Source organism: Melospiza georgiana, chromosome 30, assembly GCF_028018845.1.
Source record: "Melospiza georgiana isolate bMelGeo1 chromosome 30, bMelGeo1.pri, whole genome shotgun sequence".
Classification (NCBI taxonomy): domain Eukaryota; kingdom Metazoa; phylum Chordata; class Aves; order Passeriformes; family Passerellidae; genus Melospiza; species Melospiza georgiana.
Genome location: NC_080459.1, coordinates 14,769 through 39,461, shown reverse-complemented (window position 1 = coordinate 39,461; position 24,693 = coordinate 14,769). Strand labels below are relative to the sequence as shown.

At 39.9% G+C, this 24,693-nt stretch overlaps 1 protein-coding gene and 1 long non-coding RNA gene across 5 annotated transcripts; one reads left to right on the top strand and one right to left on the bottom strand.

Moving 5' to 3' along the window:
• The first annotated feature begins 5,458 nt into the window (after nt 1-5,458).
• LOC131094625 (uncharacterized) lies at nt 5,459-8,851 on the top strand. Of its 4 annotated transcripts, XR_009115709.1 has the most exons (4): nt 5,459-6,624; nt 6,668-7,156; nt 7,243-8,683; nt 8,810-8,851. It is a non-coding gene; the product is annotated as an uncharacterized LOC131094625 (long non-coding RNA). The 4 variants fall into 4 exon arrangements; XR_009115708.1 differs by lacking the exon at nt 8,810-8,851 and having other exon boundaries at nt 6,668-7,111; nt 7,243-7,513; XR_009115710.1 differs by lacking the exon at nt 8,810-8,851 and having other exon boundaries at nt 7,289-7,513.
• A 308-nt stretch (nt 8,852-9,159) lies between these two features.
• Nucleotides 9,160-24,084, bottom strand: LRRC4B (leucine rich repeat containing 4B). Its single transcript, XM_058042236.1, has 3 exons — nt 24,007-24,084; nt 13,357-13,702; nt 9,160-10,600 (listed from the first exon to the last, which is right to left on the bottom strand). Exons 1-3 carry the CDS (start codon nt 24,082-24,084, stop codon nt 9,192-9,194), a joined length of 1,833 nt encoding a protein of 610 aa, XP_057898219.1. The 3' UTR covers nt 9,160-9,191.
• Between the last annotated feature and the right edge of the window lie 609 nt (nt 24,085-24,693).

Here is a 24,693-nt window from a genome sequence, read left to right as displayed (position 1 = left end):
CTTGAGACTCCCAGATTTTGGGGAGGGGTCTTCAATTTTTGGATGGTTCCATTTTTTGGGGGGGGGGAGTTGCATCTTTGGGACCCCCTAAATTTGGGGGTGGGTTCCTCAACTTTTGGGTGATTCCATTTTTGGAGGGGGGGGGGTCGCGCTCTTGGGACCCCAAATTTTTGGGAAGTGGTCTTCAAATTTTGGGAGGTTCCATTTTTGGGAGGTCACACCCTTGGGATCCCAAATTTTGGGGAAGTGGTCTTCAAATTTTGGGAGGTTCCATTTTTGGGAGGTCACACCCTTGGGATCCCAAATTTTGGGGAAGGGGTCTTCAAATTTTGGGAGGTTCCATTACTGGGGGTGGTCGTGCTCTTGAGACCCCCAAATTTGGGTGTGTGGTCCCCAATATTTGGGGGGTTCCATTTTTTGGGGAAGTTCCATTTTTAGGGGGAGGTCCTCGCCTTGAGACCCCAAATTTTTGCGAGATCCCAAATTTTTGGGGGGGGATCACGCCCTTGGGACCCGAAATTTGAAGGCACCCCATTTTTGAGGTGGAGGTCCCCAATTTATGAGGGGCTCGCATCCTTGAGACCCAAATTTTGGGTGGCGGGTCCCGAAATTTTGGGGGCCTCCATTTCCTCCATATTTGGGGAGAACTCGCGCCCTTTGAACCCCAGATTTTGGGTGGGGGTCCCCAGATTTTGTCAGGGGGATGAGTCGCATCCCTGGGTCCCTTTTTAGGGGAAAGGTCCCCAAATTTTCTGGGGGGGTTCAATTTTTGGGGTCCAATTTTCCAATTTTCCCGGAGGGGGCCGCGATTCGCGTCCCCGCGCTGTTCCCGTTGCTATGGGAACAGCCCACTCCCGTTCCCATGGCAACTGCCGTTCCCGCAATCTCCTCCCTCCCTCCTCACCTCCCTTCCCGTTACCATGGAAACCCCCCGCGCTGTTCTAACGGTCGCGCCTCCTCCCTCGGCGCCGCTGTCGCCATGGCAACGCCGTTGTGCGTTGCCCCCCTCCCTCCGCGCTGTTCCCATGGCAACCGCGCTGTTCCCATGGCAACGGGAACAGCGGGGAGACGGGAACTCGCCCCCCCCCCGGGACCTGGGGGATTTTCGGGAGATTTTTGGGGTGGGTTTAGGGGATTTTGGGGTTTTTGGGGGATTTTTGTGGTTTTGGGGTATTTTGAGTTATTTTTGGGGTATTTCTGGCTGATTTCGGGGGTATTTGTGGGTGATTCGGGGGTATTTGTGGGTGATTTTGGGGATTTTTTAGATTATTCAGGTGGATTTTGGGGGCATTTTAGGTGCGATTTTTGGATATTTTGGGGTGGGTTTGAGGGATTTTGGGTGATTTTGGGGTAATTTTAGGGCATTTTTGGGGTGGTTTTAGGGGATTTTGGGGATAATTTGCTGTTTGGGGGGAAATTGGGCGGGATTTTTGTGGTTTTGGGGTATTTTGGGATATTTTGGGGGGTTTTGGGGATTTTTTTGGTGATTTGGGGGGGTTTTTTGTAATTCTGTGGATTTTGGGGTATCATTAGGATATTTTGGGTATTTTTATTGATTTTTGGGGTATTTTTAGGAAATGTTTTGAAAGTTTTAGGTAATTTTGGGTGGTTTTTTGGGGGTGGATTTGGGGGAATTTTTGGGGTGAGTTCTGGTGGTTTTTAGGGCACTTTTGGGGTAATTTGAGGTGGCTTCGGTATCGTTTTAATGAGGTTTTTTGGGGGATATTTCAGGTGTGGCTTTTGAGGACTTTTTGGCGTAATTTGGGATTTTTTTGGGGCCTTTTGGGTGGATTTTAAGGGTATTTTGTGGGTATTTTTAATGTGGTTTTTAGGGTATTTTTTGGGTGTTTTTAGCGTAATTTTGGGGTGGTTTTGGGGTATTTTTGAGGTGCAATTTGAGGGGAATTTTAGGATAATTTGGGGTATTTTTGGTGCAGTTTTTGGAGAATTTTTGGGGTGTTTTTTGGGAATTTTGGGGGCAATTTGGGGCATATTTTTGGTGTGGATTGTGGGGTTGTTTTGGGGTATTTATGGAGGTGATTTTGGGGTATTTTTGGGGTGGTTTTAGGGTATTTTTTGGGGTGATTTTGAGGCATTTCTGGACTGCTCTTGATCGCAGCGAGGGATGTCCTGGTCCAGGGTCATTCACATCCCCAAGTCACCAAAAACACCCCCAAAACCCACCCAAAAATCACCCCCAAAATCACCCTAAAACCACCCAAAACCCTCTGATCCACCCAACCAAAACCAGCCCTGGGACCACCCTAATCTCACATCTGAAACGCTCCAAAATCACCCCAAACCAACCCAAAAATCCCACAGCAACCCAAAGGCACCCCAAATCCCCACAAACCCACCCCAAACCCATCCTAAACTAGCCCTAAACCTCCCAAACCTGGCTCCAAATCCCCTAAACCCACCCCCAAACCCCGCTAAACCCATCCTAAGCCACCCCAAACTCATCGTAAGCCTCCCAAAACCACCTCAAAGTCATCCTAAACCTCCCAAAATCCAACCCAAACCACCCAAAGCCCAACCCAAATCACCCCAAACCCACCCTAAACCCATCCTAAACCTCCCAAAATCCATCCTAACCCACCCCAAACACCCCTAAAACCACCCCAAATCCCCAAATCCCCCCAAACCCATCCTAACCCACCCCAAACCCACCCTAAATCCCCCCAAACTCAACCCAAACCCGCCCCCTCAAACCCCATCCTAAACCTCCCCAAACCCCCTAAACCCAGCCCAAAACCCACCCTAAAACCAACCCCAAATCACCCCAACCCCACCCCTAATCCCCCCAAATCCCCAAAACCCACCCCAAACCACTCCAAATCCCCCTAAATCCACCCCAAATCCCCTCAAACCCTCCCTAAATCCCCAAATCTCGCCCCAAACTCAACCCAAACCCACCCCAAACCCACCCTAAACCACTCCAAATCCCCCTAAATCCACCCCAAACCCACCCTAGACCTCCCCAAACCCATCCTAACCCACCCCAAATCCCCCCCAAAACTCAACCCAAACCCACCCCAAATCCCCTCAAACCCACCCTAAACCTCCCAAATCTCACCCCAAATCCCCCTAAACCCACCCCAAACCCATCCTAACCCACCCCAAACCCACCCTATATCTCCCCAAACTCACCCCAAACCCACCCTAAACCTCCCAAAATCCATCCTAACCCACCCCAAACCTACCCCAAACACCCCTAAAACCACCCCAAGCCCCCTAAACCCAGCCCAAACCCATCCTAACCCACCCCAAACCCTTCCTAAACCTCCCCAAACCCACCCCAAATCCCCCCAAACTCAACCCAAACCCACCCCAAACCCCCTCAAACCCAGCCTAAACCTCCCAAACCACTCCAAAACCGCCCAAACCCCACCGAAACCCACCCCAAACCTACCCCCAAACCCCCTAAACCCAGCCCAAAACCCCCTAAACCCACCCAAACCCCCTCAACCCACCCTAAACCTCCCAAACCTCACCCAAAACCGCCCAAATCCCTCCGAACCCACTCCAAATCCCCCTAAATCCACCACAAACCCATCCTAACCCACCCCAAACCCACCCTAACCCACCCCAAATCCATCCTAAACCTCCCCAAACCACCCTAAATCCCCCCAAACTCAACGCAAACCCCCTCAAACCCACCCCAAACCTACCCAAACCCACGAAACCCGGCCCAAAACCCCCCCTAAAACCACCCCAAACCCATCCTAACCCACCCCAAATCCCCTAAACCCACCCCAAACCCACCCCAAACCCCCCGAAACCTCCCAAAATCCATCCTAACCCACCCCAAACCTACCCCAAAGACCCCTAAAACCACCCCAAACCCCCTAAACCCACCCCAAACCCACCCTAACCCACCCCAACCCACCCCAAATCCACCCTAAATCCCCCCAAACTCAACCCAAACCCACCCCCAACCCCCTCAAACCCACCCTAAACCCCCTAAACCCACCCCCAAACCCACCCTAAACCTCCCCAAACCCACCCTAAACCTCCCAAACTCAACCCAAACCCATCCTAACCCACCCCAAACCCCCTAACCCATCCCATACCCATCCTAACCCACCCCAAACCCATCCTAAACGTCCCCAAACCCACCCTAAATCCCCCCAAACTCAACCCAAACCCCCCTAAACCTCCCAAAATCCATCCTAACCCACCCCAAAACCTCCCAAAACCACCCCAAATCCCCCCAAACCCATCCTAACCCACCCCAAACCCATCCTAAATCCCCTCAAACTCAACCCAAACCCCCTCAAACCCACCCCAAACCACCCAAAATCAATCCTAACCCACCCCAAACACCCCTAAATCCACCCCAAATCCCCCCAAACCCACCCTAAACCTCCCAAAATCCATCCCAACCCCCCTAAACCCAGCCCAAAACCCCCCTAAACCCACCCCAAACCCACCCTAAACCTCCCCAAACCCACCCCAAATCCCCCTGAACCCACCCAAACCCATCCTAAACCTCCCGAAACCCACCCTAAACCTCCCAAATCTCGCCCCAAATCCCCTAAACCCGCTCCAAATCCATCCTAAACCTCCCAAAACCCATCCTGACCCACCCCAAACCCCCTAAACCCAGCCCAAATCACCCCAACCCCATCCCAAATCCCCAAAACCCACCCCAAACCACTCAAAATCCCCCTAAACCCACCCCAAACCTCCCAAAATGCATCCTAACCCACCCCAAACCCCCTAAACCCAGTCCAAAACCTCCCAAATCTCACCCCAAATCCCTAAACCCACCCCAAACCCATCCTAAACCCACCCCAACCCCCCCCCAAATCCCCCCAAACCCCCCCAAGCCCGGGTTTAAACCCCTTCCCTCCCTCCCTCCCTCCCTCCCTCCCCGTGCCCGGCGCCGTTGGAAACACCCGCTGGGTTTTTATTAAAGTAGGAAAGTTTCGCTTCTTTGCGGCCGCGGCGAATTAAAAAATTCCCCCCCCCCCGGGCCCCTCCCCCACCCGCCCCTCCCCCACCCCGACCCCGACCCCCCCCCACCTCCGGCCCCCTCCCCCACCCCCGTTTTTGGGGTCCCCCCCCCGTTTTTGGGGTGAAATTTGAGATTTTTTTGTCGAATTTTTGGGATTTTTGCAGTCAAATTTTGGAAATTTTTGCTGTCAAATTTTGGGGATTTTGCTGTCAAATTTTTGGGGTCAAATTTTGGGATTTTTGGGGTCCAAATTTGGGGCTGGGGGCGTTTCTTGAATGGGAGGAAGTTGGGGGTCCCCGCCCTTCATTTTTTTGGGGGGGATCCCCCTCATTTTAGGGGTGTCCCCCCCTTTTTCCTCCATTTTGAGGGGTCTCCCCCCCATTTTCCTCCATTTTGGGCGCGTCCAAACCTTAATTTTGGGGGGGGGGGGTCCCAAATCCCAATTTTTTTGGGGGGGCTCCAAATTTTAATTTTTTGTAGGGGTCGGGGGGGGGGGGGTCCCAAACCCCAATTTTGGGGGTTCCCATCTTATTTTGGGGGGGGTCCCCACATTTTCCCCCCATTTTTGGGGGGGTTTCAACACCGAGTCCGCAAGGGGGGGGTCCCGCACCCCAAATTTTTTTTTTGCGAGGGGGGTCAGCTCCAAGTCCGTGGTTTTTTTTTGGGGGGTCCTACCCCCATTTTTGGGGGGCTCCTCTTCATCTCCGCAGGTCAGGGGGGGGTCCCGCACCCCAAATTTTTTTTGGGGGGCAGCAACAGGTCCAAAGTTCAGGGGGGTCTCGCACCCCAAATTATTTTTTTGGGGGGGGGTCCAGCTCCAGGTCCGTGGTTTTGTGGGGGTCCAACCCCCATTTTTGGGGGGTCCCCCCCATTTTTGGGGGTCTTCATCTTCGCCAAGTCCAAAGTTCGAGATTTGGGGGGGGGTCCCCCCATTTTTGGGGTTTTCCATCTCATCCAACACCGATTTAGGGTTGGGGGGGGTCCCCAAATTTTTTTGGGGTTTCCTTCAGGTCCGCAGATCCGGGGGGGGGTCCCTTAAATTATTTTTGGGGTTCCTCGAAATTTTTTGGGGGGGGTTCCACCTCATTTTTTAGGGTTTCTCCATAATTTTTGGGGGGTTTTTCCCATTTTTGGGGTTTTTTTCCCCGTTGTTTTAGGGTTTCCTTCACATTTTTGGGGGGATTTTTCTCCACATTTTTTGGGGTTTCCTTCACATTTTTTGGGGTTTTCCCCCCCTTTTATTTTTTTAGGGTTTCCTTCACATTTTTGGGGGGATTTTTCTCCCATTTTTTTGGGGTTTCCCCCCATTTTTTAGGGTTTCCCCTCCATTTTTGGGGTTTCCTCCACAATTTTTGGGGCATTTCCCTCAACAATTTTGGGGGATTTTCATTCACATTTTTTGGGGTTCCCCTCATATTTTTTAAATTTCGTCCATAATTTTCCTACCTGTTTTTCCCATATTTTTTTAGGATTTTCCCCCATTTTTTAGGGTTTTTTTCCTCACATTTTTTAGGATTTTCCCCCATTTTTTAGGTTTTTTTCCCCACATTTTTTAGGATTTTCCCCCATTTTTTAAGGTTTTTTCCTCTCACATTTTTTAGGATTTTCCCCCATTTTTTAGGTTTTTTCCCTCACATTTTTTAGGATTTTCCCCCATTTTTTAGGTTTTTTCCCCGCACATTTTTTAGGATTTCCCCCCATTTTTAGTTTTTTTCCCTCACATTTTTTAGGATTTTCCCCCATTTTTTAGGTTTTTTCCCCTCACATTTTTTAGGATTTTCCCCCATTTTTTAGGGTTTTTTCCCCTCACATTTTTTAGGATTTTCCCCCATTTTTTAGTTTTTTTTCCTCACATTTTTTAGGATTTCCCCCCATTTTTAAAGGTTTTTTTCCTCACATTTTTTAGGATTTTCCCCCATTTTTTAGGTTTTTTCCCCTCACATTTTTTAGGATTTTCCCCCATTTTTTATTTTTTTTTTCCTCACATTTTTTAGGATTTTCCCCCATTTTTTAGGGTTTTTTTCCTCACATTTTTTTAGGATTTTCCCCCATTTTTTAAGGTTTTTTTCCCCTCACATTTTTTAGGATTTTTCCCCCATTTTTTAGGGTTTTTTCCCCTCACATTTTTTAGGATTTTCCCCCATTTTTTACGTTTTTTCCCCTCACATTTTTTAGGATTTTCCCCCATTTTTTAGGGTTTTTTTCTCACATTTTTTTAGGATTTTCCCCCATTTTTTAGGGTTTTTTTCCTCACATTTTTTAGGATTTTCCCCATTTTTTAGGGTTTTTTTCCCCTCACATTTTTTAGGATTTTCCCTCATTTTTTAGGTTTTTTCCCCTCACATTTTTTAGGATTTTCCCCCATTTTTAAGGTTTTTTTCCTCACATTTTTTAGGATTTTTCCCCCATTTTTAAGGTTTTTTTCCCTCACATTTTTTAGGATTTTCCTCCATTTTTTAGGATTTTTTCCCCTTTTTTTACTGGAGTTTTTCCCCACATTTTTTCCTAGTTTTTCCCATTTTTTGAGGGACCTTTTCCCTCACATTTTTTGGGTTTTCCCCCAATTTTTTAGGAGTTTCTTCCACATTTTCAGGGGATTTTCCTTGATATTTTTTAGGATTTTCCCCCATTTTTTTTTAGGATTTTCCTCCCCATTTTTTAGGAGTTTCCTCCAATTTTTTAAGAGTCTCTTCCCATTTTTTTTAGGAATTTTCTTCTCCATTTTTAGGAATTTCCCCCACATTTTTATGAGTTTCTCCCACCAATTTTTTACTTTTCCCCACATTTTCTGAGTATTTTCCTCCCAATTTTTTAGGATTTCCCTCCCCAATTTTTAGGATTTCCCCCCATTTTTTTTTTCCCAGTCTCCCCCCTCTTTTTTTTAAGAATTTCCTCCATTTTTTAAGAGTCTCCCCCTCATTTTGGGGGGGATTTTTCTCCCCATTTTTAGGAGTCTCCCCCACATTTTTTAGGGTTTTTCCCCCCCCATCTTTTCAAGTTCCCCCACTTTTTTTTTTCCGCTATCTCCCCCATTTATTTTTTAATTTTCCCCACATTTTTAGGTTTTTGTTCCCTTTTTTTTTTTGTTTTTTTCCCCTCCTTTCCAGGAGTTTTCCCCACATTTTTTAGGAATTTCCCCCACATTTTTTGGGACATTTCCCCCCACACTTTTTAAAGAATTTTCCAGAAGTCTCTCCCCATTTTTTAGGAGTTTCCCCCCACATTTTTGGGGTTTTCCCTCCTTTTTTCCACACTTTTTTTAGGAGTTTCCCCCCATTTTTGTGGATTTTCCTCCGCATTTTTTTAAGAGTCCCCCCCAGTTTTTTTTCAGCATCTCCCCTAAATTTTTTGGAGTTTCCCCCACATTTTTTTCCAGAGTCTCTCCCTCATTTTTTAGGGTTTTCCCTCCACATTTTTGGGGTTTTTCCCCCGTTTCCCCACACATTTTTAGGGGTTTCCCTCAATATTTTTGGGGTTTTCTCCCCTTTTTCCCACACATTTTTAGGGGTTTCCCCGCAATATTTTTGGGGTTTTCTCCCCTTTTTTCCACACATTTTTAGGGGTTTCCCTCAATATTTTTGGGGTTTCTCCCCTTTTTTCCACACATTTTTAGGGGTTTCCCTCAATATTTTTGGGGTTTCCCCCCTTTTTTCCACACATTTTTAGGGGTTTCCCTCAATATTTTTGGGGTTTCCCTCCCTTTTTTTCCACACATTTTTAGGGGTTTCCCTCAATATTTTTGGGGTTTTCTCCCCTTTTTTTCCACACATTTTTAGGACTTCCCCCCCCACATTTTTGAGGTTTTTCCCCCCTCCTTTCCGCCAGTTTTTCCCACACATTTTTTAGGAGTTTTCCCCCAACATTTTTGGGGTTTTCCCCCCTTTTTTCCCCACATATTTTTTAGGACTTTCCCCCCCCATTTTTAAGGTTTTTTCCCCCCCGTCCTTTCCACCAGTTTTTCCACACATTTTTTAGGACTTTTTCAGGACTTTCCCCCCTATTTTTTTGGGGTCGTTTCCCCCCATCTCCCCCACTCCTCCACCTCCACCCCCCCCCAAAGTCTCCCCCACTTTTTATTTTTCCCCTTTCCTCCCCCAAAATTTTTTGTTTTTCCTTTCCCCGGGCTGGATTTTTTTCGGGGAGTTTTTTGGGGGGAGGGGGGTGTAGAAAGTCCAAGGGCTGATTGGGGGGGGGGTTTTCCATTCCAAACCCCCCCGCCCTCCCCAAAATCTCAGATCTGCGTCTCCTGCACGTTCTCCTTGGAGGGGCTCTTGAAGAGCAGCGGCTCGTGCACCGAGTTGAGCAGCGGCGTCTTCCCGCAGCCCAGCGCCGCCGCCGGGCCCCCGTAGTGGGCGGCCAACGCCGCGTACCTGTCCAGGTGCTCCCTCTCCAACGCCGGCAACGCCAGCCGGTTGTCCCCACCCGTCCCGGCGCCGCCTCCGCCGGGGCCGCCTCCGCCGCCGCCGCCGCCGGCGGGACCCCCGGCCAGCTCGTCCTCGACGTTGACGATCTCGACGGCGCGCGCGGGGCCGCCGCGGTGCTTGTGGCGCTGGTGCTGCTTGCGGAGCTTGTAGAAGGCCACCAGCATGACGGCGGCCATGAAGGTGATGGCCACGAAGCAGCCGATGATGATCTTGGTGGTCTTCAAGACGTCGTCCAAATCTTGGAGACCTCCGCCGGCCGCCGCGCCGGCCGCCGCCGCCGTGATGGGCACGGTGAAGGGTTTGCCGGTGGCGCGCGTGGCCGGGGCGGCCGTGGAGGCGCCGGCCGGGTCCCAACCGGCCGCCGTGGGCGCCGCGGGGGTTTGGGGCGCTTGGTCGTCGCCGCCGGCGCCCTCGGTGGTCTCCACGGTGACCGTGGTGAAGTAGGTGTAACCGGTGGCCGCCGCGGCGGCCGCGGCGGCCGCGGCGGCGTCGGCGGCCGAGACGTTGAGCGTGGCGGTGGCCGTGGTGTTGCCTGCGGCGTTGGTGACCATGCAGGTGTACTGGCCGGTGTCCTGGACGGTGACGTTGGTGAAGTTGAGCGTGCCGTCGTGCAGCACCGAGATGCGCACGCGGTACGAGCCGTGCGTCATCAGCGTCCCGTTGGGCGTCAGCCAGTTGACCGACGTCATGGCCGTGCCCGTGCGGCACTTGAGCTCGGCCGCCATGCCCTCGGTGACGTTGAGGTCGGCCGGCGGCTCCACGATGACGGGCGCGTAGCAGGTGAAGTGGCCGGGCTCCAGCTCGCCCAGGTAGCGGCCGCGCAGCGCGGGCGGCGCGTGGCAGCGGGCGCAGCAGCTGGTGTTGCTGGGTACGGTCTCGCGCAGCCACCAGCTGAGCCACAGCACGTCGCAGTCGCAGCGCCAGGGGTTGTGGTGCAGGTGCACGCGCTCCAGCCGGTGCAGCGGCGCGAACAGGTCGTGGGGCAGCGAGGCCAGGTCGTTGTGGGCCAGGTTGAGCTCCTCCAGAGCCTTCAGGTCGTCGAAGGCGTTGCGCTCCACCGCCGCCACCCGCGCGTGCATCAGCCACAGCTTCCTCAGGCTGCCCAAGCCTTGGAACGAGCCCGGCCGCACCCGGCCCAGGCGGTTCCCCGAGAGCTCCAGCTCCTCCAGCCTCACCAGCGCCGTCAGGTTGGGGATCTCCTTGAGGTTGCACATGCCTGCAGGGGGGGCACAGGATGGGAAAATGTAATGTTATCCCCTGAAGATAATCCTTGCGCTGTAATGATGACGGAACTCTTGATATGAGATAACAAATGGTGACCCCAACGTGATTCGGGAGAAAAAGGATTTGGGTCTAAAATATATTGCCTTGTGGATTCCGGATGACCCGTGGATTTCGGACTGAACTATTTTGCCATGTGGATTTGGGGAAACCAAATTTGACCATATAAACCTGTGCATTTGGGAAAACAGGATTTGACCATATAACCCCATGGATTTGGGGAAACCGGATTTGAGTACTAAACTATTGGCAAAATAGATCAATTCCACCTCTTGGTGTTTGTTAAATATGACAGTAATAAACCTTAAAGATAAATGCTTTGTAAACTGGGAAAAGCTCTGGGGATATGAAATCCTTGCATTATAATGACAAGAGAACTCTTAATCGGAGATAACAAATTGTGACCCCAATGTGATTTGGGAGAAAAAGGATTTGGAACTAAAATATATTGCCCTGTGGATTTGGTGAAACAGGATTTGACCATATAACCCCGTGCATTTGGGGAAACAGGAATTTGACCATATAACCCCATGGATTCGGGGCAACCAGATTTGAGTACTAAACTATTGGCTAAATAAATCAATTCCACCTCTTGGTGTTTGTCAAATATGAGAGTAATAAACCTTAAAGATAAATGCTTTGTAAACTGGGAAAAGCTCTGGGGATATGAAATCCTTGCATTATAATGATAAGAGAACTCTTAATCGGAGATAACAAATTGTGACCCCAATGTGATTTGGGAGAAAAAGGATTTGGGTCTAAAATCTATTGCCTTGTGGATTCCGGATGACCCGTGGATTTCGGACTGAACTATTTTGCCCTGTGGATTTGGGGAAACCAAATTTGACCATATAAACCTGTGCATTTGGGAAAACAGGAATTTGACCATACAACCCCATGGATTCGGGGAAACCGGATTTGAGTACTAAACTATTGGCAAAATAAATCAATTCCACCTCTTGGTGTTTGTCAAATATGAGAGTAAAAGACCTTAATGATAAATGCTTTGTAAACTGGGAAAAGCTCTGGGGATATGAAATCCTTGCACTATAATGATAAGAGAACTCTTGATATGAGATAACAAATTGTGACCCTAATGTGATTCGGGAGAAAAAAGATCTAGGACTAAACTATTGCCCCGTGGATTTGGTGAAACAGGATTTGACCACATAACCCTGTGGATTCAAGGAAAACAGGATTTGACCATATAACCCCAAAGATTTGGGGAAACAGGATTTGAGTTCTAAACTATTTGTAAAATATATCAATTAGAGCTCTTGGTGTTTGTTAAATATGAGTGTAAAAGACCGTAAAGATAATTGCTTTGTAAACTGGGAAAAGCTCTGGTGATATGAAATCCTTGCACTATAATGATAAGAGAACTCTTGATATGAGATAACAAATTGTGACCCTAATGTGATTCGGGAGAAAAAAGATCTAGGACTAAACTATTGCCCCGTGGATTTGGTGAAACAGGATTTGACCACATAACCCTGTGGATTCAGGGAAAACAGGATTTGACCATATAACCCCATGGATTTGGGGAATCAGGATTTGAGTTCTAAACTATTTGTAAAATATATCAATTACAGCTCTTGGTGTTTGTTAAATATGAGTGTAAAAGACCATAAAGATAATGGCTTTGTAAACTGGGAAAAGCTCTGGCAATATGAAATCCTTGCACTATAATGATAAGAGAACTCTTAATCGGAGATAACAAATTGTGACCCCAATGTGATTTGGGAGAAAAAGGATTTGGAACTAAAATATATTGCCCTGTGGATTTGGGGAAACAGGATTTGACCATATAACCCAGTGGATTTGGGGAAACAGGAATTTGACCATATAACCCAGTGGATTTGGGGAAACAGGAATTTGACCACATAACCCCATGGATTCGGGGAAACCAGATTTGAGTACTAAACTATTGGCTAAATAAATCAATTCCACCTCTTGGTGTTTGTTAAATATGAGAGTAATAAACCTTAAAGATGAATGCTTTGTAAACTGGGAAAAGCTCTGGCGATATCCTTGACCTATAACGATAATAGAACTCTTGGTAAATAAGAACACAAATGGAGACCCTGGATGTGATTTGGGAGAAAAATGATTCGGGACCAAACTCTATCGCCCCATGGAATCCTTGCACTACAAGGATAACAGAACTCTTCATATGAGATAACAAATGGTGACCCCGACGTGATTTGGGAGATAAAGGATTTGGCACTAAACTCTATCGCCCTGTGGGATTCTTGCACTATAATGATAAGCGAACTCTCGATATATAAGACAACAAATGGTGACCCCAATGTGATTCAGGAGATAAAGGATTCAGGACTAAACCATATTGCCCCACGAAATCCTTGCACTATAATGATAAGAGAACTCTCGATAGATAAGACAACAAATGGTGACCCCAACATGATTCGGGAGATAAAGGATTTGGGACTAATCTCTATCGCCCCATGGAATCCTTGCACTACAATGATAACAGAACTCTTGGTAAATAAGATAACCAATGGTGACCCTGACGTGATTTGGGAGATAAAGGATTCAGGACTAAACTCTATTGGCCCATGGATTCAGGACTAAACTCTATTGGCCCGTGGATTTGGGACTAAACCATATCGCCCCATGGAATCCTTGCACTACAATGATAACAGAACTCTTGACAGATAAGCCAACACATGCCCAGGTTGAGGTAGCGCAGGTTGACCAGGCCCTCGAAGGCGGCCTCGGAGATGTACTCGAGGCGCTTGAGCTCGCCCAGGTCGAGGCGGCGCAGCGAGGGCACGCGGTTGAAGGCGTAGCTGGGGATGCTCTCGATGGGGTTGTTCCTCAGCCAGAGCTCGCGGAGCTTGGACAGGTACTCGAAGGCCTGCGTGGGCACCGTGGTCAGGCGGTTGTCGAAGAGCTCCAGCGTGTTGAGGTTGGGCAGCCCGTTGAAGGCGCCCACCTCCACCTTGCGCACCAGGTTGCGGCTGAGCTGGAGGATCTCCAGGTGGCGAAGGTGCTTGAAGGTGTCGGTGCGGATCACCTGCGGAGGGGAGGTAATTAGTTGGTAATTTCAATCAGGGAGAAGCAGCAAAGGTCGGTTCGTTTCGTAGTTTTAATTAAGGGAAACCAAAGGTGGGTTGGGTTGGTAACTGGAATTAGGGAGAAGCAGCGAGGATTGGTTGGTTTCATAATTGTAATTAGGGAGAAGAAGCAAAGATTGGTTGGCACCAAAAGCTGGTTGGTTTGGTAATTGTAATTAGGGAGAAGCAGCATAGATTGGTTCGTTTTGTAATTTTAATTAAGGAGAACTAAAGGCTGGTTGGTTTGGTAATTGTAATTAGGGAGAAGCAGCGTAGATTGGTTCGTTTTGTAATTTTAATTAAGGAGAACCAAAGGTTGGTTGGTTTGGTAATTGTAATTAGGGAGAAGCAGCGTAGATTGGTTCGTTTTGTAATTTTAATTAAGGAGAACCAAAGGTTGGTTGGTTTGGTAATTCTAATTAGGGAGAAGCAGCATAGATTGGTTCGTTTTGTAATTTTAATTAAGGAGAACCAAAGATTGGTTTGTTTGGTAATTGTAATTAGGGAGAAGCAGCGAAGGTTTGTTCGTTTCGTAATTTTAATTAAGAAGAACCAAAGGTTGGTTGGTTTGGTAGTTGTAATTAAGGAGAACAAAAGGTTGGTTCCTTTTGTCATTGTAATTGAGGAGAAGCACCAAAGGTTGGTTCATTTCTTAATTGCAATTAGGGAGAAGCAGTGAAGTTTGGCTCATTTCGTAATTTTAATTAAAGAGAACCAAAGATTGGTTGGGTTGGCAACTGGAATTAGGGAGAAGCAGCAAAGGTTGGTTCAGTTTGTAATTGTAATTAAGGAGAACCAAAGATTGGTTGGTTTGGTAATTATAATTAAGGAGAAGAACCAAAACTTGGTTCATTTTGTAATTATAATTAAGGAGAACCAAAGATTGGCTCATTTCGTAATTATAATTAATGAGAAGCACCAAAGGTTGGCTGGCACCAAAGATTGGTTGGTTTGGTAATTGTAATTAAGGGGAACCACCAAGGATTGGTTCATTTCTTAATTTTAATTAAGAATTTAATTAAATTTAATTAACCCACTTTAGCATGGGCTTTAGGATGGACTCGAATACTTCAGCACTATCATTAATCTTTAATCTTTAGCACGGTCTTAAACACAGACTTTAATATTTTAGCACAGACTTAAACACAGACTTTAATACTCTAGGGTGGATTTAACACTTTAGCATGGACTTCAGTATTTTAGTACAGAGTTTAGCACGGACTTTAATATTTTAGCACAGACTTTAGCACAGACTTTAACAGCTTTCTGTGGATTTAATACTTTAGCATGGCCTTTAGCATGGGCTTTAATACTCTAGCACAAAATTTAATATTTTAGCACGAATTTTAGCACAGACTTTGATACTTTAGTGTGGGCTTTATTGCTTCAGCATGGATTTTAATATTTTCACATGGACTTTAATACTTTCGTGCAGACTTTAATACTCTAGCATGAACTTCAATATTTTAGCACAGACTTTGGTACTTTAGCATGGAACTTAATACTTTAGCATGGATTTAATACTTTAGGACAGACTTTAACACCTTAGCACAGACTTCAGCTCGGTTTTTAATACTTTAGGCCAGGCATGAATTAATACTGTAGCACAGACACGAATTAATATTTTAGCACAGACTTTTAATACTTTAGCACAGATTTAATGCTTTAGCACTGACTTTATGTTTAAGCACAGAGTTTAGCACGGACTTTAATACTTTAGTGTGGACCTTAATACCTCAGCGCAGACTTTAAGATTTAATATTTTAGCATTAAAGATTTAATACTTTAAGATTTAATACTTTAAGATTTAATACTTGAGTACAGACTTTACACGGACTTTATTACCTTAGCGTGGACTTAAGCACAGAGTTCAGCACGGACTTCAATACTTTAGCACAAGACTTTGATGTAATAATTCAGCACGGATTAAATTCTTTAGCAGGGGCTTTAATACTTCAGCACAGAGTTTAACAGCTTTTTGTGGATTTAATACTTTAGCATGGACTTTAATACTTTAGAGTGGATTCAGTACTTTAGAGTGGATTTAATACTTCAGATCCTTCAGTACATTAGCACAGACTTTAATATTTTAGCATGGGCTTTAGGATGGACTCGAATACTTCAGCACGGTCTTTAATACTTTAGCACGGTCTTAAACACAGACTTTAATATTTTAGCACAGAGTTTAATACTTTAGCACAGAGTTTAGCACGGACTTTAATATTTTAGCGCAGACTTTAGGACAGACTTGAACACGTCAGCACGGACTCAAATACTTTAGCACAGACTTAAACACAGACTTTAATACTCTAGGGAGGATTTAACACTTTAGCATGGACTTCAGTATTTTAGTACAGAGTTTAGCATGGACTTTTATATCTTAGCACAGACTTGAGCACAAACTTTGATACTTTAGCGTGGACTTTATTACTTCAGTATGGAATTCAATGCTTCAGCATGACCTTTAGCATGGGCCTTAATGCTTCAGCACAGATTTCATACTCTAGCTCAGACTTTAATGCTTCAGCACGGACTTTGAGTCTTTAAAACTTTAGCACAGACTTTAATATTTTAGCTCAGACTTTAGTGCAGACTTTAATACGGACTAGCACGGATTTTAGGATGGACTCGAATACTTCAGCACGGACTTAAACACTGACTTTAATACTTTAGAACGGATTTTACACTTTAGCAGGAACTTTAATACTTTAGCACCGGCTTTAATATTTTAGCCCAGAGTTTAGTGCAGACTTTCATATCCTAGCACGGATTTTAATACTCTAGCATGGACTTTAGGATGGACTTGAACACTTCAGCACGGTCACGAATACTTTTGCATGGACTTCAGTACTTTAGCGCGGACTTAAGCACAGACTTCAATACTTTAGCACCGACTTTAATATTTTAGCACAAATTTAATACTTTAGCGTGGACTTCAGTATTTTAGTACAGAGTTTAGCATGGACTTTTAATATTTTAGCACAGACTTAAACACAGACTTTAATACTCTAGGGCAGATTTAATACTTTAGCGTGGACTTTAGTATTTTAGTACAGAGTTAAGCACGGACTTTAATATCTTAGCACAGACTTGAGCACAAACTTTGATACTTTAGCGTGGACTTTATTACTTCAGTATGGATTTTAATGCTTTAGCGTGACCTTTAGCATGGGCCTTAATACTTGAGCACAGATTTAATACTCTAGCTCAGACTTTAATGCTTCAGCACGGACTTTGAGTCTTTGATACTTTAGCCCAGACTTTAATATTTTAGCCCAGACTTTAGTGCAGACTTTAATACGGACTGGCACGGATTTTAGGATGGACTCGAATACTTCAGCACGGACTTAAACACAGACTTTAATACTTTAGCACGGATTTTACACTTTAGCAGGAACTTTAACACTTTAGCACCGGCTTTAATATTTTAGCCCAGAGTTTAGTGCAGACTTTCATATCCTAGCATGGATTTTAATACTCTAGCATGGACTTTAGGATGGACTTGAACACTTCAGCATGGTCACGAATACTTTAGCATGGACTTTGGTACTTTAGCGCGGACTTAAGCACAGACTTCAATACTTTAGCACCGACTTTAATATTTTAGCACAAATTTAATACTTTAGCATGGACTTTAGGATTTTAGTACAGAGTTAAGCATGGACTTTAATATCTTAGCACAGACTTGAGCACAAACTTTGATACTTTAGTGTGGAATTTATTACTTCAGTACGGACTTCAATGCTTCAGCATGACCTTTAGCATGGGCCTTAATACTTCAGCACAGATTTAATACTCTAGCTCAGACTTTAATGCTTCAGCACTGACTTTGATCCTTTAGTACATTAGCACAGACTTTAATATTTTAGTCCAGAGTTTAGCACAGATTTTAATACTTTAGCATGGGCTTTAGGATGGACTCGAATACTTCAGCACGGTCTTAAACACAGACTTTAATATTTTAGCACAGACTTTAATACTTTAGCACAGAGTTTAGCACGGACTTTAATATTTTAGTGCAGACTTTAGGACAGACTTGAACACTTCAGCACGGACTCAAATACTTCAGCACAGACTTAAACACAGACTTTAATACTCTAGGGCGGATTTAATGCTTTTGCACAAATTTTACTATTTTAGCACATATTTAATACCTTGGCATGGACTTCGATACGGCAGCACAGCCTTTGGTTCTTTTGTATGGGATTTGATACTTTAGGGCAGACTTTAATACCTCAGCATGGACATGAATATTTAATATTTTAGCATGGACATGAATATTTAAGCACAGAATTTAGCACAGACTTTAATTAATACCTTAGCACAGACTTCAGCATGGATTTAATATTTTAGCACAGAGTTTAGCACGAACTTTAATATCTTGGAGTGGGCTTTAATACTTCAGCACAGACCTTAATATCTTAGCACGGACTTTAGCACAGACTTTGACAGTTTGGCATGGAATTTAATGCTTTGGCATGGAATTGAATGCTTTAGGACGGGCTTTAATACCTAAGCAAAGACTTTAGCGTGGACTTTAATACTTTAGGATAGACTTTAATTAATACCTAGACTTTAATTAATACCTTAGCACAGACTTTAACAAAGGATTTAATATTTTAGGCCGAGCGTGAATTTAATACTTTTGCACAAATTTTAATATTTTAGCACATATTTAATACCTTGGCATGGACTTCGATACGGCAGCACAGCCTTTGGTTCTTTTGTACGGGATTTGATACTTTAGGGCAGACTTTAATACCTTAGCATGAATATTTAATATTTTAGCATGGACATGAATATTTAAGCACAGAATTTAGCACAGACTTCAATACCTTAGCACAGACTTTAGCATGGATTTAATACTTTAGCATGGATTTAATACTTTAGCACGGAGTTTAGCACCAGCTTTAATATCTTGGAGTGGGCTTTAATACTTCAGCACAGACCTTAATATCTTAGCACGGACTTTAGCACAGACTTTGATAGTTTAGCATGGAATTTAATGCTTTGGCATGGAATTTAATGCTTTAGGACAGGCTTTAATACCTAAGCAAAGACTTTAGCACAGGATTTAATATTTTAGGCCAAGCATGAATTAAATACTTTTGCACAAATTTTAGTATTTTAGCACATATTTAATACCTTGGCATGGACTTCGATACGGCAGCACAGCCTTTGGTTCTTTTGTATGGGATTTGATACTTTAGGGCAGACTTTAATACCTCAGCATAGACCTGAATATTTAATACCTTAGCATGGACATGAATATTTAATATTTTAGCATGGACATTAATATTTAAGCACAGATTTTAGCACAGACTTTAATTAATACCTTAGCACAGACTTTAGCATGGATTTAATACTTTAGCACAGAGTTTAGCACCAACTTTAATATCTTAGAGTGGGCTTTAATACTTCAGCACAGACCTTAATATCTTAGCATGGACTTTAGCACAGACTTTGACAGTTTGGCATGGAATTTAATGCTTTGGCATGGAATTTAATGCTTTAGGACAGGCTTTAATACCTAAGCAAAGACTTTAGCGTGGACTTTAATACTTTAGGACAGACTTTAATTAATACCTTAGCACAGACTTTAGCACAGGATTTAATATTTTAGGCCAAGCGTGAATTAAATACTTTTGCACAGATTTTAATATTTTAGCACATATTTAATACCTTGGCCTGGACTTCGATACGGCAGCACAGCCTTTGGTTCTTTTGTACGGGATTTGATACTTTAGGGCAGACTTTAATACCTTAGCATGGACATGAATATTTAATATTTTAGCATGGACATGAATATTTTAGCACAGAATTTAGCACAGACTTTAATTAATACCTTAGCACAGACTTTAGCACAGAATTTGATAAAATTTTAGTATGGATTTAATACTTAAGGACAAACTTTAACATTTTAGCACAGAGTTTAGCACAGAGTTTAACACTTCAGGAATGACTTCAATATTTCAGCACAGAGTTTGGCACGGACTTTAATACTTTGGCAAGGATTTGACACTTGAGCACAAAATTTAATATTTTAGCACCAACTTTAGCATAGAATTTAATAATTTAATTTAATTTAATTTAATTTAATTTAATTTCATTTCATTTAAATATTAGCACAGATTTAATACTTTAGCCCTGACTTCAATACTTCAGCAATGACTTTAATATTTGAGCACAGATTTGGGCATGGACTTTAATACTTTGGCATGGATTTGACACTTGAGCACAAAATTTAATATTTCAGCACCAACTTTAGCATAGAATTTAATTTAATTTAATTTAATTTAATTTAATTTAATTTAATTTAATTTAATTTAATTTAAATATTAGCACGGATTTAATACTTCAGCAATGACTTCAATATTTGAGCACAGAATTTGGCACGGACTTTAATACTTTGGCATGGATTTGACACTTTAGCACAAAATTTAATATTTTAGCACCAACTTTAGCATAGAATTTAATAATTTAATTTAGTTTAATTTAATTTAATTTAATTCAAATATTAGCACGGATTTAATACTTCAGCAACGACTTCAATACTTCAGCAATGACTTCAATATTTGAGCACAGAGTTTGGCGCGGATTTTAATACTTTGGCATGGATTTGACACTTCAGCACAAAATTTAATATTTTAGCACCAACTTTAGCATAGAATTTAACAATTTAATTTAATTTAATTTAATTTAATTTAAATATTAGCACAGATTTAATACTTTAGCCCTGACTTCAATACTTCAGCAATGACTTCAATATTTCAGCACAGAGTTTGGCATGGATTTTAATACTTTGGCATGGATTTGACACTTGAGCACAAAATTTAATATTTTAGCACCAACTTTAGCATAGAATTTAATTTAATTTAAATTAATTTAATTTAATTTAAATATTAGCAGGGATTTAATACTTTAGCACAGACTTGAATACTTTAGAACGGACTTTAATTAAAAATGCTAAAACATATAAATATTAAAATACAAAAATATTAAAATACTAAAGTACAAAAGCACTAAAATAGTAAAATATTAAAAATACAAAAAATTAAAATATTAATATACTGAATCACACAAATGTTAAAACATTAATGCTAAAAGACTAAAATAAATATTAAAATACTGAAATATTTAAATACTAAAATATTAGAAATACAGAAATACAAGAAAATTAAAATACAGAAATACAAAAAAATTAAAACATTAAAAATAATAAAAATGTTTCAAATAATAAATTGTCAAACACTAAAATAAATGTTAAAATGCTAAGATACCAAAATACAAGAAAATTGAAACACAGAAATACAAAAACAGAAAAATGTTAAAAACAGTAAAAGCAATAAAAATACTAAAATAATAAATCACACAAACATTAAAATACTAAAATATTAAATTATTAAAACATTAAATTACACAAATACTAAAACAAGTATTAAAACATTAAAATACACAAATACTAAAAATACCAAAATACAAGACAATTAAAACACAAAAATACAAACATGTTAAAAAACACAAAATATTAATTCCACAAAGATTAAATTACTAAAATATTAAAATCCACAAGTATTAAAATAATAAAAGTATTTTAATATCAAAAATTAAAATAAATATGAAAATATTAGAAATATTAAAATATTTCAAACACTAAAAATACGAAAATATTTAAAATAATAATTTATTTTTAAAATTACAAATCTTTTATGGAATGAACCCTTTCCCCGTCTCTCGGTGAACCTTCTCTAAAAATACTCAAAATATTCAAAGTATTTTTAGAAATTAACCCTTTCTCCCCCAGTGTGTCCCAAGGAATTCACTCTAAAAATATTTTAAAAATTCAAATAATTTTTACACTAATTTTAAAAATTTAAATTTAAATAAAAATTAAAAATAAAAAATAAAATTTAAATTTAAAAATCAAGCCACTAAAATATATTAGTATTAAAATACTAAAGGAAAAATATTAAAATATTTAAAAATATTGTGAAATTAAAAATATACAAATATTAGAAATATCCAAACTTTTAAAAATACAGAAACAGAAAAAAATATCAAAAATATTAAAAAATTTTGAGACTACAAAAAAGATTAAATATTAAAATATAAAAATGTAAAAATACTTAAACGTTAAGAGTATGAGGAATATTTTAAATATGTAAAATGTAAAAGTATTAAACTCATTACAATATTAAAAATATTAAAAATAGAAAAATATTTCAAATATTTTATAACATTAACCCTTTCCCGGTCATGCCCCAAGAACATTAAAAATATGAAAAAATATTAAAAATATTTTAAGAAATGAACCCTTTCCTCCCCGTCTCCTGGTGCATTTTCTCTAGAAATATTCAAAATATTCAGAATTTTTTCGGTACTTAACCCTTTCCCCCCCAGTGTGTCCCACGAAATTATCTCTAAAAATATCTTAACAATTAAAATATTTTTAAAATATTAAAAATCTTTTATTAACCCTTTCAGAGCTGGACGTGGTTCTCCTGCAGGTTCAGGTAGCGCATTGGAATTATTTCAATATTTCAATTTAAAAAATCAAATAAAATTCTTTTATTCATTAAAAGATCCAAAAAAATTAAAAACTTAAATAGTAAAATATATTCCTATTAAAATACGAAAATAAAAACATTAAAATATGGAAAATGTTTTGAATACCAAGATATTAAAAAAATCAAAATATTAGAAAGATCGAATTTTTTTAAAATACGGAAATACAAAAAATACTAAAAATATTGCAATACAAAAATACCTAAAACACTTAAAGTATTTAAAAATGCAAAAATATTAAAAATACGAAGAGGGCTTTAAATGCAAAAATTGTAAAAATATTAAAGCATTAAGAATATTAAGAACATTAAGAATATTAAGAATATTAAGAATATTAAGAATATTAAGAACATTAAGAATATTAAGAATATTAAGAACATTAAGAATATTAAGAATATATAAAATATAAAAAACCAGAAATATATATAAAGTGTTAAAATACTACAAATATTGCGACTGGTTTTGGAAATTAACCCTTTCCCTGCCGTGCCCCAAGAACATTAAAAACATGAAAAATATTCAAAATATTTTTTTAGAATTAACCCTTTCTCCCCCAGTGTGTCCCGAGGAATTCTCTCTAAAAATATTCAAAATATTAAAATATCCAAATTATTTTATTATTAACGCTTTCAGAGCTGGACGTGGTTCTCCAGCAGCTCGCGCATTGAAATTATTTTAAATATTTATTGGAATTGTAATAAAAATCGTTATTTTTAAATTCTAATAAAATTTGTATTAATTAAAAAAAATTAAAATTTAAAAAATTAAAATACTGAAATATATTCATGTTAAAATACTGAAATAAAATATTAAAATATCGAAAATATCTAAAATATAAAAATTATTTATGAATCATAATATTAGAAATATATTTTTTAAAATACCGAAATACAAAAATATTAAAAATACTTAAAATAAATATTTTAATATTCTTGATAGTCTTAACATCAAAATAGTAAGAACATCAAGAATATTAAAATACGTAAAATACAAAAATATTAAAAATACTAATTTTAGAAATAGCTTTAGAAATTAACCCTTTCCCCACTGTGTCCCAGTATACTTTTCTAAACATATTAAAAATATTAATAAAAATAAAAATAAAAATAAAAATAAAAATAAAAATAAAAATAAAAATATTAATATTAATATTAAAATAGTAAGATTTAATATTAATATTGAAATAAAGAAATATTTTAATATTCTTGATAGTCTAAGCATTAAAATAGTAAGAATATCAAGAATATTAAAATATGTAAAATACAAAAATATTAAAAATACTACATTTTAGAAATTAACCCTTTCCCCACTGTGTCCCAAGAACATTATCAAAAATATTTTTAGGAATTAACCCTTTCCTCCCCACCTGCCGGCAAACATTCTCAAAAATTATTAGAACATGAAAAATATTAAAAATATTTTTTGCAATTAACCCTTTCCTCCCCACCTGCCGCGCACACTCTCAAAAATTATTAGAACATGAAAAATATTAAAAATATAAATTTTTTTTGCAATTAACCCTTTCCTCCCCAGGACATTCTCTCTAAAAACATAAAATATAAAATATAAAATATAAAATATATAAAATATAAAAAATAAAAAATAAAATATAAATTATAAAATATAAAAAATATAAAATATAAAATATAAAAAATATATATAAAAAAAATTAAAAATTTTATTATTAACCCCTTCCGACCTGGATGTGGTTCTCCTGCAGGTTCAGGTAGCGCGTGTTGACCGAGATGCTCTGCGGCACCTCCAGCAGCTCGCGCATTGAAATTATTTTAAATATTTATTGAAATTATAATAAAAATCGTTATTTTAAATTCTAATAAAAATTTTATTAATTAAAAAAAATTAAAATTTAAAAAATTAAAATACTGAAATATATTTATGTTAAAATACTGAAATAAAAATAGTACAATATTGAAAATATTTAAAATATAAAAATGATTTATAAATCAAAATATTAGAAATATATTTTTTTAATACAAGAATATTAAAAATATTTAAAAGAAATACTTTAATATTCTTGATAGTCTAAACATTAAAACAGTAAGAACATCAAGAACATTAAAATACGTAAAATACGAAAATATTAAAAATACTACATTTTAGAAATAGGTTTAGAAATTAACCCTTTCCCCCACTGTGTCCCAGTATATTTTTCTAAAAATATTAAAAATATTATTAAAAATAAAAATAAAAATAAAATAAAAATAAAAATAAAAATAAAAATATTAATCTTGAAATAGTAAGATTTAATATTAATATTGAAATAAAGAAATATTTTAATATTCTTGATAGTCTTAACATTGAAACGGTAAGAACATCAAGAATATTAAAATACGTAAAATACGAAAATATTAAAAATACTACATTT

Excerpts from the sequence above, each read along its gene's own strand:
- LRRC4B (XM_058042236.1), bottom strand. The coding sequence starts at position 24,084 with ATGCGCGAGCTGCTGGAGGTGCCGCAGAGCATCTCGGTCAACACGCGC. Across the intron at positions 13,703-24,006 it reads TGCAGGAGAACCACATCCAG|GTGATCCGCACCGACACCTT; the intron begins GTCGGAAGGGGT and ends TCCCCTCCGCAG. Across the intron at positions 10,601-13,356 it reads CCTGCGCTACCTCAACCTGG|GCATGTGCAACCTCAAGGAG; the intron begins GCATGTGTTGGC and ends CCCCCCCTGCAG.